General features: G+C 33.4%; 1 protein-coding gene across 1 annotated transcript in view; it reads left to right on the top strand.

Annotated features, from left to right (window-relative positions):
- PTPRQ (protein tyrosine phosphatase, receptor type Q) overlaps positions 1 to 13,789 on the top strand; it is a 219,468-nt gene that overhangs the window by 142,924 nt on the left and 62,755 nt on the right. Inside the window, exons 28-32 of the mRNA XM_008058431.1 lie at positions 2,991 to 3,177; positions 6,365 to 6,609; positions 8,909 to 8,975; positions 11,908 to 12,066; positions 12,493 to 12,715. Of these exons, the coding sequence (XP_008056622.1) occupies positions 2,991 to 3,177; positions 6,365 to 6,609; positions 8,909 to 8,975; positions 11,908 to 12,066; positions 12,493 to 12,715 (881 nt within the window). The remainder of the gene's footprint in view (positions 1 to 2,990; positions 3,178 to 6,364; positions 6,610 to 8,908; positions 8,976 to 11,907; positions 12,067 to 12,492; positions 12,716 to 13,789) is intronic.

Below are 13,789 nucleotides of genomic sequence, written 5' to 3'. Positions count from 1 at the left end.
TATCTTTTTTTTTTTTCAGTTGGAGTCTCACTCCATCACCCAGGCTGGGGTGCAGTGGCATGCTCATGGCTACCCCAGTGTCTACCCACTGGGCTCAGGTCATCCTTCTGCTTCGGCCTTCCAAGTAGCTGGAACTACGGGTGCGTGCTACCACGCCTGGCTAATTTTTTTCTTATTGTAGAGATGAGGTCTTGCCAAGTTTCCTAGGCTGTTCTCAAACCCGTGGGTTCAAGCAATCCCCTTGCCTCAGCCTCTCAAAGTGCTGGGATAACAGGTTTGAGTCACTGCGCCCAACCGCAACATCTTTTTTTAAAAAAAATTCTTGAGTTAATTTTATTCACATATACGTTAGTTTCCAGGACAATGTTTTATACATATATACAAGAGTTTCCAGGACAGTATTTTCAATACAAGTATGCCATATGCAAATCAATAAAAGGGTTTCATTGTATTGATAGAATATACAAGCTGTTAGAAAAGAGCACTTAAAGCTCTTGAACCAAAAACAAACAAGCAACAACAATAAAAATCTTTCAAAGTTATAAGGGAAGGTCAAGTTGAAAGTGAACTTAATAGTATTATAGTTGTATAAAACCAGGTTTTAAATGTTTGGTTCAGGTACCTGAGACTAGTATGCATGATAGGATTTTGAATGTTTTCACGGTTATCTCAAGAAAAGCCCTTGTACATAGTGACAGAAAGTTTATCAATGCTTATACTCTAGAGTGAGTAGGCCAGAACCTCCATCAAAGACTTGCTATATATAAACAAATCATACTGCTATATTTAATACACCTAAGGATACTCATTTGTGCACATTTAATAATTATGATACCTGCACTTAACGGAGTCTTTATCCAGTGCCATGCAGAGTACTAAATCAGAGCTTTTCAAACTGTAATCATGACAAGAATTTTTAAATAAATGGAAATAAAATTAAAAGAGCAGAAATCATCAAAGGTCATTTCAGAAATAAGGTATATTTTTGAGAATTGTGTTCAGTTATAAAGTACATATATATCTCTATGCATCCATCTGTCTTCTGTCATTATGTTACAAATAATGTTTCTTTTGTAGGTAGTGGTTAAAAATATCAAAATCTATGTATTAGCTACTTTATATTGGTTCTTTCTAAATCTCAACAAAACACTATGCATAGTTGTTATCACCTCAATTTCACATACACAGAAAGTAAGATACAGAGAGTATAGGTGGTTTGTTACATACTATGAAGCCAATTTGGAATTTGAACCCTAGATTATTGAGTACCCCGACCTATGTGCTTTCTTCTACAAAATGTTGGAGTGAAAAGTAGAGTTTCATTGACTGCAAAAATGATTTTTGCTCATTCATTTGATGGGTTGATTGATCATGATTGGCTGATTGTTTTTATTTTTTAAATTTTATTTTATTATAGAGATGTGGGGTGTAAGTAAAGATTAACTACACAAGTAGACTGCATGCAGGTAAAGTTTGTGTCTCCAACTGGCCCTCACTTCCCTGGCATAGGACCAGGCACCCTTTGTGTTGTTACATGCCCCCCATCTCTCCTTTTCTGCCCTAGCAGCTCTCAGTGACTGCCGATCCCTCCCTTGTGCTAAGGGGATTAATGTTCAGGTCCCACTTTTGAATGAGAACATGTGGTATTCAGTTCTTTTTTACTATGATAGATCATAGAGTATGACGGTCTCCAACGCCATTCAATTTGCTGCGAATCCGTGATTTTGTTCTTCTTTATGATTGCTTAATACTCCATAGTGTATATGTACCACATTGTCTTTATCCAGTTCACTTTTGATGGGCAGTAGGCTTAGCTCTGTGTTTTTTCTATTGTAAATAGTGTAGCAACAAACATGAGTGTGTAGGTGTCTTTTTTGTAGAATGATTTGTTCCTCTGCATATATTCCCAGGAGAGGGATTGCTGAATCATATGGAAGGTCAACTTTTAGTTTTTTCAGGAGTCATCACACTGCTTTCCATAAAGAATAAACTAGCTTACACTCCCACCAACAGTGTAGAAGCATTCCCTTTTCTTTGCACCCATGCCAGCATCTGTTGTTTTTTGATTTATCAATGATGGCCATCCTTACTGCGGTTAAATGTTATCTCATTGTAGTTCTGATTTGCATTTCTCTGATGATTAGTGAGGCTGAGCATTTTTTCATGTATCTGCTGGCTACCTGTATGTCTTCTTTTGAAAAGTGTCTATTCATGTTCTTGGCCCGATTTTTAATGGGGTTGTTTGTTTTCCTTTCATTTCCTTTGCGTTCCTTATAGATCTTCGATGTTAGATGCATAATTTGCAAATATTTTTTCATTCTGTGGGTTGTCTCTTTACTCTCTTGATAGTTTCTTTAGCTGTGCAAAATTTTTTCAGTTTGATGACGCCCCACTTGTCTATCTTAGCTTTTATGGCATTTGCTTCTGGGAACTTGATCAATAATTCATTGCCTACTCTGATGTGCATACAGGTGTTTCCTGTGTTTTCTTCTAGGGTTCTTATAGTTTGAGGTTTTATGATCAGGTCTTTGATACACTTAGAGTTGAATTTTTTTTTTTTAATAGGTAGGAGTCCAGTTTCATTCTTCTGCATGTGGTCAGCCAGTTTTCCTAGCACCATTTCCCAGACCATGCTAAATATGATCTCCTTTTCCCCAATGGTTGTTTTTGGTGCCTTTGTCAAAGATGAGTTGGTTGAGAGAAGAAGTTTTTTTCTTCTGGATTCTCTTTCCTGTTTGATTGGTCTATGTGCCTATTCTTGTACCCATACCAGGCTGTTTTGGTTACTGTAGCCTTGTAATAAAAGTTATTGAAACAATTCATAATTAGTAAATTATTATGATAGCACTTTGAATATCTCAGGGCAATCGGGTCATAAAATAAATAAATCTTGGCCAGATAAATATACTTCCTGTAGCTTTTATTGTTATGTTTTGGTGCTTTGGATATCAAGAGCTGCTCCCTTAATTGTTACTTATATTTTCTTATAGGTAGATAACGATGAATTTAATATTTCATTCATCAAGTCAAATGAAGAAAACAAAACCATAGAAATTAAAGATTTAGAAATATTCACCAGATATTCTGTGGTGATCACTGCATTTACTGGAAACGTTAGTGCTGCATATCTAGAAGGGAAGTCAAGTGCCGAAGTGATTGTTACTACTTTAGAATCAGGTAAGAAGTTTTTTTTGTCCTTTCTAAAAATGGAATGAGAGTTACCTGATTTTCTTACAGTTCCTCACGTTCCACTCAAAAAGAATATGTGTTATGAGAATTTTTAAAAGCATATAAATAAAAATAAAAAATCCTTGATTCAGTGCAATTGACAACAGTGAAGCTTTCAATGTACATTTTTTATATAAAGTAGAATTATGTTGAAATTCAATTCTTGAAAATTCAGAAACAGGTTAAATGTACCCAATTGTATTTCCTTCCACTTATTTAATCTGCTAAATGTTTCAGAAATTGAGTTAGCTTCCCTAAGAGATAATTTTTTCAACTGTCTATAGTCAATAATACTTTATCTAAAATTTCATTTGAATTGTTTCTGTCCCATGATTTGGATGAAAATTAAAGTAACAATACTCTATTATTAAATAATCTAGAATTTAAAATTAGAATCCAAGTCATATTTATCATGACTCTTTTCTTCACTTAGTTAAGTGATGCGTTTTATTATATAGCAATTTGATAAATATCAGAATCCATAGAGATTTTCGCACAGGGTCTGAATGAATAATAAGATTGTAACCAATAAAAATTAAATGTAGAAAGTCAACATCCCAGAAATTGTTTGCCCCATCCTCCTTCAGACTCCTGATATTCTTTGCCATCAGATATGTCATTGGACAGAGCAGATGAAGGGAAGTGTTGCTATAGTTTATTTGTTGCTATCTGTAAGGTAAGTATGGGAGGTAAAAATATTTTTCAGATAGTTTTTAAATTATGTTATATTCTCTATTCATTTGCCTATAAAGTAATGGTTCCAAATTACAAGATAAATTTTATCCTCAGCACTCCATAATTCCATTTGTTTCTATTTTTCTGCCAAGTATCACAGGTATCTACTTCCCAATTATGCTTTTTGCACTTCTCTCCCATCCTACCTACCTGTGAGGAAAGATACTGATGTATATAGTCACATTTATTATCCTCATGTATATAATATATTTGTAATAATTTCTTGATGCTTAGCTTTTAATATGTTAAGCTATTTTTACTTATATGAAACAAGCTGAATATCTATCCTATATAAGGAACTCTTAAAGCTCTGCACTTTAAAAACTCAATTAGAACATTGGCAGAAGACATGAACAGACATTTCACCACAGAGGAGGTATTGTTGACAAGTAAATACACAATAAGATAGGCTTTCAACATCAGTAGCCATTAGGGAAATGCAAATTAAAACTACTTTAAGATATCACTGCACATGTCTAGAACATACAAAATAATAATTTTAAAATAGTGGTATGATGGCAAAGATGTAGAAAGACTGCACATCTCATACATTGCTAGTTGAAATGTAAAATGGTATATACCCACTACCCACTTTGGAAAATAGTTTGGTAATCTATTATAAAATAAAACATGCACTTACCACATGACCCATTTTGGGCATTGATCAGAGATAATTGAAAATCTACGCTTACACAAACATCTGTGCATGAATGCCAATTGCAGTTTTACTAGTAATAAGAAAAACTGGAAGCAACCTCCAATTTTTGGTTTTTTGTTTTTTGATTTGGAGTCTCACTCTGTCACCCAGGCTGGAGTGCAGTGGCACACTCACAGCCACCCCAGCGTCGACCTGCTGGGATCCAGTGGTCCTTCCTTCTCAGCTTTCCAAGTAGCCAGAACTACAGGTGCGCGCTACCACACCCAGCTAATTTTTTAAAAATTTATTGTAGAGACGAGGTCTTGCCAAGTTGCCTGGGCTGGCCTCGAACCCACGGGCTCAGGCGATCCACTTGCCTCAGCCGATCCACTTGCCTCAGCTTCCAAAGGTGCTAGGATTACAGGCTGAGCCACCGAGCCTGGCCCAATTTTTTTTTATGATTAAACAAATTCTGCTACATCCATAAAATAGAACACTACTGGGCAATAAAACAGAATGTACCATTGACGCAGACAGCAACCTTGATGTACTTCAAGGTCATTATGCTGCTGTCGTTCTCAAAGTGACAAAACTGTAGAAAGGAAGAGCGATTAGTGTTATGGGGAGACATGTAATGTAAATACATGAGGTGCTAAAAAATGTATGCACATTTTAAGTATGACGTTCGCTCAAAAGATGGCATTAATTAAACGTAAACTAGCGTCACCATGCAACAGACAGGACAGCTGAAGGAAATGGCAGAAGCACGGTTGAGCGAACTCATACTACACATTGCTACCGTAATTTAACTCAACTTCAAAAAATAATACATAGATAACATCTCTTAAAATGTATTTACATTTCTTTGGCACACCCTGTATAAAGGGAATAATAGTAAGAGGGAATCTCTTTAGCGTGTAGTTTTAGCAGTAGTTTTGTATCTCATTTATGGTGGTGGATACAGGAATCATGCATAAGATACAATTGCATAAAACTACAGACATATGCACAAAAGCATGAACAAGTAATGAAACTGGAATAAAATCTGTAGTCTAGTTAATGGTATTGCTCCAGTATAAATTTCCTGGTTTGATATTAAACTTCGGTTATATGTGACCTCTAGGGAAAGCTGGGGAAAAGCTAAATGGGACTGTGTGTTCTATATTTGCTACTTCTTCTGAGTCTGTATTATCTTAAAATAAAAAAATTATAAAGCCATAGAAATACATTATGTATAAAAATAAAGGCAGGTAGCCGGGCTCGGTGGCTCAGCCTGTAATCCCGCGCCGTTGGGAGGCTGAGGTGAGTGGATTGCCTGACCCCGCGGGTTCGCGACCCGCCTGGGCAGCGAGACCTCATCTCTACAATAAATCCAAAAATTCCGGCTACTCGGAAGGCTGAGGCGGAAGGATCACCGGAGCCCAGCAGGTCGAGGCTGCGGTGGCCGGGAGCGGCCTCTGCACTCCAGTCTGGGCGACCGAGTGAGACTCCAACTAAAACCAAATAAAAATTAATTAATTAATTAATTAATAAAGGCATGCAAAAGGCAAGATTAATAAACAAGCTGGGTCACCATTACAGTTTCTGTGAACTATAAATGTCAATGATTCTATGATACATCTGCCATTAGTTTCTATAATAAATGTTTCAATAATTTATGTAATACTTTCTAAAAGCATAAATTTGAAGCAAACGAATTTTATTTGGAGATCAAAAAGAGATTTTTTCAAAAGAATTTGTTAATTGTTGAATATTTTATTTTAGCCCCCAAGGATCCACCAAACAATGTGACATTTCAGAAGATACCAGATGAAGTTACAAAATTTCAGTTAACATTCCTTCCTCCTTCTCAACCTAATGGAAATATCCAGGTATATCAAGCTTTGGTTTACCAAGAAGATGATCCTACTGCTGTCCGGATTCACAACCTCAGTATTATCCAGGAAACAGACACATCAGTCATTGCAATGTTAGAAGGACTAAAAGGTGGACATACATATAATATCAGTGTAAGTATCAGTAGGTTTTAATTATTTACCTAAGTGACAAAGTCAGTTTATGAATGCAACATTTCAAAATATTGTAGTTTATATACACATTACATTTCTAATATCTTTTTGTGAGATTGTTTGACATCCTGACAAAAAATAATTTTGGAGAAATGAAATTGCCTCCTATTATAATACAAGTACTATTAAATATGTGGTTAACCAAGAAATATGCGGTTAACCAAGAAATTTGCACAATAATAGTAGAAATCCAGAAATAGAATAAAGGAAAAAGAAAATGCATATTAAAAGTAAAAGAGCAGAGATCTCTAAAGAAATAACTCTAACTGAAAGAAAACTATGTGTGGTTATAAATGAAAAGCAAATTTCCAAGGCAAAGATAATATGTGTTTATGTGTTTCACTTCACATGCATTTTATACAGCTATTAATAAAAGCTAATAGCATTTTATGTTTTCATCTAAATTATCTATTTTAGGACATAGATGTGTGTGGGTTCATATACATGCACACATACATGTACACACAATTTGTTTTTTTGTATCATGTCTTGGAATTTTCAAATAGAATTATATGGTTCAGAAAAATCATCTTTTAAGCATAACAGAATTCACCCTGAACTTAGAAGTAGCTTAGTAAATAATCTGCCTACTAATTCTTTATTACTATTGATTTGATTAGCAAAACTTTGTTAAAAAGTTGTATATAATATATAAAATTAACATATATTTATATTTTCCCCCTCATTTTAATTTTATGTCTTTATAAATTCTATCTTGTTGGGATTCTTGTTGCATGTCCCATTAAACAGATCATCATTGTGAAAAATCTACTAGAGGGAAGGTCGTGGTTAAGAGGATGAACTAACCTGGGCTCAAATACTGACTTCTGTGTCTGTGCAGTGTTAGCAAATATGTGCCTCAGTTTCTTTATGTGAAACATTGGTAATAGGGATAGTACCTTCTTTATAGAAGTTTGTGAGAATTAAATATTTGTTATTTATGGTAGGTAGATAGTGAGTAGATATCAGTCTTGGCTATTGCAAATAAGAGAGAAAATAGAAAAATTTTTTAAAATACAATGAATTAATAATGCAAAAAAATTTAAAGATCCTCTGTTGAAGAAGTGCAATTTATAGCATCCTTAATGCCTTTAAGTTTGTTAGAATGTACAACTTTAGCACTTGCACTGACCTACTGAATCAAACCCTGCACATTTGTATTCAACAAGGTTTGTAATGAACTTCTTTTTACAGCAATTTGAGAAACACCACCCAACTTTTTTACTTATCTCACTTGTGTTAGGTTTTTACCATAAAAATAAAAATAATGGACACAGCATAACATCACTTTTCATGTTGAATAGTTACTTTTTTAAATTTACAAATTCCAGTAAATATTTCCTTTGAATATTTTAATCCGCAGTTTATGGTCTTGGTTCATTTACTATATATACTATATCATATATATTATTATGATTTTAATTCACTGCAAACATTTACAAAGTAGCTGTAGTGTGAAAGGGGGACCATGAATGTATAAAACAAATTAATTAATCCCAATAACATGTTGTAAACTGAATTGTGTTTATTAAGTACAGTGCAATTGACCGAGAATATAGTGTGTATTTAATCTACCAAGAGAAAGTGAATACAAGAAGATTCTGTTTCCACAGCTTCCTAAGCACAAAGTTAATTGAAAGGATTCACAATTGTGTAAATTACCCTTTGTATATACAAACAGAAATGTTTTATGTGTATATGCTGCATTATGCGGGTTATGGCATCAGGTACTTTGGGGCAGGGGTGAAGAAGGGCATAAAGGCCAGCTTTCAGAGGGGTGATTTAATACAGGAAAACTGGGAGGCTAAAGGAATTGGGTTTCATCTATGATGAAAAAGAGAAGATCTTGAATATGGATTTAAAGAAGGCCAGAGTTACCTAACTACAGAAAGAAGGAACAGATGTTAGCATAGATGGAGAGAGAGCTTAGATGTAGTGGCTTTATTGCTTGCTCTGTTCCTTCCACAGAGTTCAGATTGAAGCCACAGTCCTTCCTGATCTCTGTGACAGGGCTATTTAGGTCATTCAGCTTTTGTTCTCAGGGCTTAGCACCAGAATTGAATTTAAGAAGTACTTCATTGTTAATGTTCTTCCTACATACTATTCATTTAAGTGGGTGCAAGAAAATACTATTGTTTTTCAAAAGAGAATCCTTTAAAAATTACATACCACCATCATCAGTTATATATACACATTAACAATAACTTTAAAATAGTAACAAAATGTTTCTTTGTTTTAGGTTTATGCAATCAATGGTGCTGGCGCAGGGCCAAAAGTTCAGATGAGAATTACAATGGATATCAAAGGTACATACGTAAACTCCCTTCCTACGAAACGCTAGTGTCTTCATTACAGAGTGATTATAATTTGAATTCCACACTTGAGTTATGAATATAGGCAGGCCTTTAAATTATGACTATGCATATAATAAACATTTATTTAATAAAAATGGACACATTAAAGCTATGGTTAAAATGTTTAAATAACGATATAAATTGCAACATTAGTTAAAGAACGTCCATATTTCATTTTAGATTTATTTTCTTCTAAGTTTACATTTTTTAGACAAATTTTATGTTTTGTTGAAAACAAAACTTAAGTTTCCTATGACTAGATTTTATATAGGTCTAATCAGAGCCCTTGATCGGTCTTTCTTGGAAGTCTGAGTGTTTACTGAACTACTATTTATTCATATGATTCTGAATATAAGGTAGATCTATCAACTCATTGTCCTGGAAGGTATTTTTTAACAGAAAATATAACTAAAATTTCCTCCTCTTACACACACGAAAGTAAAACAAAATTGTTAAGAAAAATTTAGGGTCATTCAGCCAATCATAGTGCCTTCTCTTCCTTAGGTTGAAAACAAATAATTGTTCCATCTATTTAAAAATGTGTAGTAAAACCTTCAGCAAGAGTAAAAAAGTGGAAGTGAATGAACCTTTAGTAGAATTTGACCTAGTTTTTCCTAAAGCAAAAAAGTAACCTTTCTCAATCTTTGGCAAGGACAGAAGAGCTCAGGGATTTAAATTGCCAGCATTAAACTAAGTTTAGGGCCAAACCACTGAGATTGAATCCTGGAATAGCCACTTGATATCTGTTTGACTTGAGAAAAGTTTCTTAACCTCTATAAGCCTGCAAAATGGAGATAATACTAGTTCCTACTTCACAGAATGTTGTGAGGCTTAAAGGAGATAATCTTTGAAAAACTCTTAGAACTTGTACTTTTAAAAATAAGAAATATTATTCATTGTTAGGTGAAGCTGATACATTTTATCTTTTCTTCAGTGAGTAATCTATATTTCAATACTATTTATAAGTATTATTTGTCTGATTTTAATGGATACATATGTACTTTGGAATGTACACATATATAATGTCTTCAAAAATACCATTTATTTCACAAAATGACTTCACAAAGATGAGTGTGAGTCATGTCATTTTAATTTCTCTTTGTTTTCCAGTGGCAGATATATAGGTGTGCAGATATCAATAGATACATCATTTTTATGTTTTAGTGACACTTCACATTTCAGAAGCTTTTCCCATCTCCATGTCAGGACGTTTAGTCCTGATTTTCCCTCCTTATCTACAGTAGGCAGACCTATGACTAGTGCAGAGTGGCAGTGGTGGGGTCCTAGATAAATTAATTTTTCTCTGCTGGTACATGATTTTATTAGTGACATGAATATTGAGTTAGTAGTAGTCTCATTAAATTTGCATTTGACCGATAATACGAAGTTGGATAGTAATGTCCAATGCTGGGTTCCTCTAACAGGCAACCTTTGCTTGGAGTCTTCCCAGGGGCCTGGCTGGGAAGAGTCTCAAAGCTTCCTAAATCTCAAAAGTATTCCTCCTGATCTTTTCTTTCTTCTCCCCTTTTGAGGTGTTATACCTGTAATGTGTGATCTGAAGCCTCTCGTCACCTACTCCTACTCTCTATCCCTTAATTCTTCACAGATGTTTTCCTTAGCAGACCTCTTACACATCTAATCTCATTTTAGTCTTAATTCTCTGAGTACTCAAAATGATGCTTCAAGTAAGATGTTTGCATTTAAGTCTGATATTCAAAAGAGAGTGAACAGAAGAACTAAGTCAAACAAATTTGGTTCAAGTCTTGATATTTACCTTTGATAGCTATGTGACATAAGCTTTCTTCATCTACAAAATGAAAACAATATAGCCAATGTTATGGCATTATTGAGATATTCTTTTAAAAGATTTTAAAATACGGAAATTGAAATTTGTTTAAGTAATATATATTTTTTCATATATATAGCTTCATTTCATTATACACATATGATGAAATGAAACAAATAGAGCTTCTGTGAATATTTGTTTTGGAGATACTTTGATGGCAAAATGTGAATCATTAGGAACTTTTAGAAGTTATCTTGGCAATATCTATTAAAGTTAACAATTCATATGCCTTTTGTTCCAGAAATTCTGCTCTTGGGAATCTATTTCATAGAACTAAAAGGACCAGTAAAGAAAATGAATTGTACATAGCACATGTTCAAAAACTGGAGGAAAAGTGAATTCTTGTCACCAGATGAATGGTTAAATAAATATTTTCAACTTCACTATGATATTTTCTATAGTCATTAAAAGGAATAAGTTAGCACTTACTTGGAAAAATTTACACAAGTCATATTTAAACAAGGAAAACATGTGGGGTGATTATAATACATAATAAAGCCTCATTAGAGAAATTAACAAGTGGGCAGAATTTGTTGTGTATGACTATTTATATGATTATGTGAACATGGAGAAGAATGTGAGAGGCTGTCATCCAAATGTTGGGCATGGTTTGACTGCAGGGGCAGTGATGTGTGACTAGAATAGAAATTAGTGAACCAGATAAAGGAAGTAAAAGAAAAGAAGAAAACACACTAAAATATTAGTAAGATGTAAACATTTCCATGCATTTGTGAAAAGGATATGTGAGTGAGTGCATATATAGATTGAATTTTGTTAACATGTAAAGAGGAGTCAGATGTCTGAAAATCACACATGGGCCCCATTATCTCAGGCAAGTCTCAAATACATAATCATACCTTCAGGGGATATCAATCGCTCAATATCTGCTGTATCCAAACACAACTCTGTTTAATTTGTTGTTTACATTTGTCATTTTATCTGTAAATTATCGGCATGAAATGAAAATTTAAGATGAGTTTTCTTCCCTTCAGAAACATACAAAAAAAATTTGTAGCAATATGTTTTCTTTATTTACAGCTCCAGCACGACCAAAAACCAAGCCAACCCCTATTTATGATGCCACAGGAAAACTGCTTGTGACTTCAACAACAATTACAATCAGAATGCCAATATGTTACTACAATGACGATCATGGACCAATAAAAAATGTACAAGTTCTTGTGGCAGAGACAGGAGGTATCATTAAATGTCAATTTATCTTTTAAATTGTGGAGTGAGAATTGCTGACTGCTAAAAAATTTTAGTTCAAAGTTAGTAATAGAAGTTTGAGTCCCAATACCTTGCAACTCTTGAGATTAATAGATTGTCAATATTATAATTAATTGTATCAATTATTTACTTATGCCCCAAATCATTTATTACTAAAATCTTTATAAATAAAATTATTTATTTATTATTTTTCAGCAATATAAGAAAAGGCTTAGTTAAAATATATGATGTATGAATTCTGGATACTAGTATTTATGGATACTAGTATAATGGTTCACAGAGTGACTGTTGTTACATCCAGAGTTCCCTCACGTAATTATCAAAACACAATTTACAAATGTGAAAATGCATTCATATGTTGCTTGTAATCAATACTCTTTCTTCTGAAAATAGCTCAGCATGATGGAAATGTAACAAAGTGGTATGATGCATATTTTAATAAAGCAAGGCCATATTTTACAAACGAAGGCTTTCCTAATCCTCCATGTACAGAAGGAAAGACAAAATTTAGTGGCAATGAAGAAATCTATGTCATAGGGGCTGATAATGCATGCATGATTCCTGGCAGTGAAGATAAAATATGCAATGGGCCTCTGAAACCAAAAAAGCAATATCTGTAAGTATAGATTATGTCTACCATGCATTGTGTGAGCAAACTAGTTAATATTTTTCAACCATCCATCTACCCATTCCTCCATCTTTCCAATAAGCACTAGAAATCCACCATGTAGAATGACCAGATCTTTCAAGCATGAGTAATGGAAAGATAAACCAGACATTATTCTTAAATTCTATAAACACACAATATTACAGAGGAAGCAGGCAAACTGGAAAGTATGATTTGATAAGTTACATAAGAACAATATGAAAAATACGCTATTGGACACCATAAGAAGGCAGGAGGATTTAATTCTTTCTGTAGAGGGCAATATGGCTAATGTGTTTATCACTCATGATTTTACCATAAATGCTGATGTACAGGTTTTTAGAAACACTGTCCCATTCTTTTAATTAATGATGGCTTCCCTTTATGTCACTTATAGTAATAGCTCTCTGCTTTTTGTCCCGTTAAATATCTGAATGAATGATAGAAATATCTACTACTTCTCTTAACATTTGGCATTTTGTAGCACCTAATAACCTACCATAGTAAAATCAATGCGATCATTTTGACTTTATTAAATTTGTTGCTAAATTGATTATTTTTTCTCCTATTGAATTGATTATAGACTTGTATCACAAGACTATAATTTAAAAAGAATAATTGTAGCCTTGTTCTATTTTCAAAATAGAATTTTTACTAATTTTTTTAAAGGCACATGCGTTCATTTTTGCCTGCTTTTTAAAAGGTTATCAAATTTTTAATAAAGGTCATAGGCCAAGTTAGCATTAGAAAAGTTAGAGAAATTAGGCATTTGAAAAAATAATGTTTTATTATTTATTATCAAATATAATTACTTTGATTCAAATTCTAGGTTATTGCCACACATATGACAGTTATGAAAATGATATATCATCAAGTTTTATATTTATTCAAATGTATTATTTATTTTGCACATTTGTTTCGAAAACAGACGCTTCATGTAATAAATAAAATTATAATGGTAGAGATTAAATAATGCAGTGCAATTTATTGGATATATATATATATATATATATATATATATATAAATTTTTTTTTTTTTTTTTG

Source organism: Carlito syrichta, unplaced genomic scaffold, assembly GCF_000164805.1.
Source record: "Carlito syrichta isolate Samal-C Ts95f unplaced genomic scaffold, Tarsius_syrichta-2.0.1 Scaffold303338, whole genome shotgun sequence".
Lineage (NCBI taxonomy): Eukaryota > Metazoa > Chordata > Mammalia > Primates > Tarsiidae > Carlito > Carlito syrichta.
Note: the sequence above shows the minus strand (reverse complement) of the source record. Positions and strands in the feature narration are given on the sequence as shown.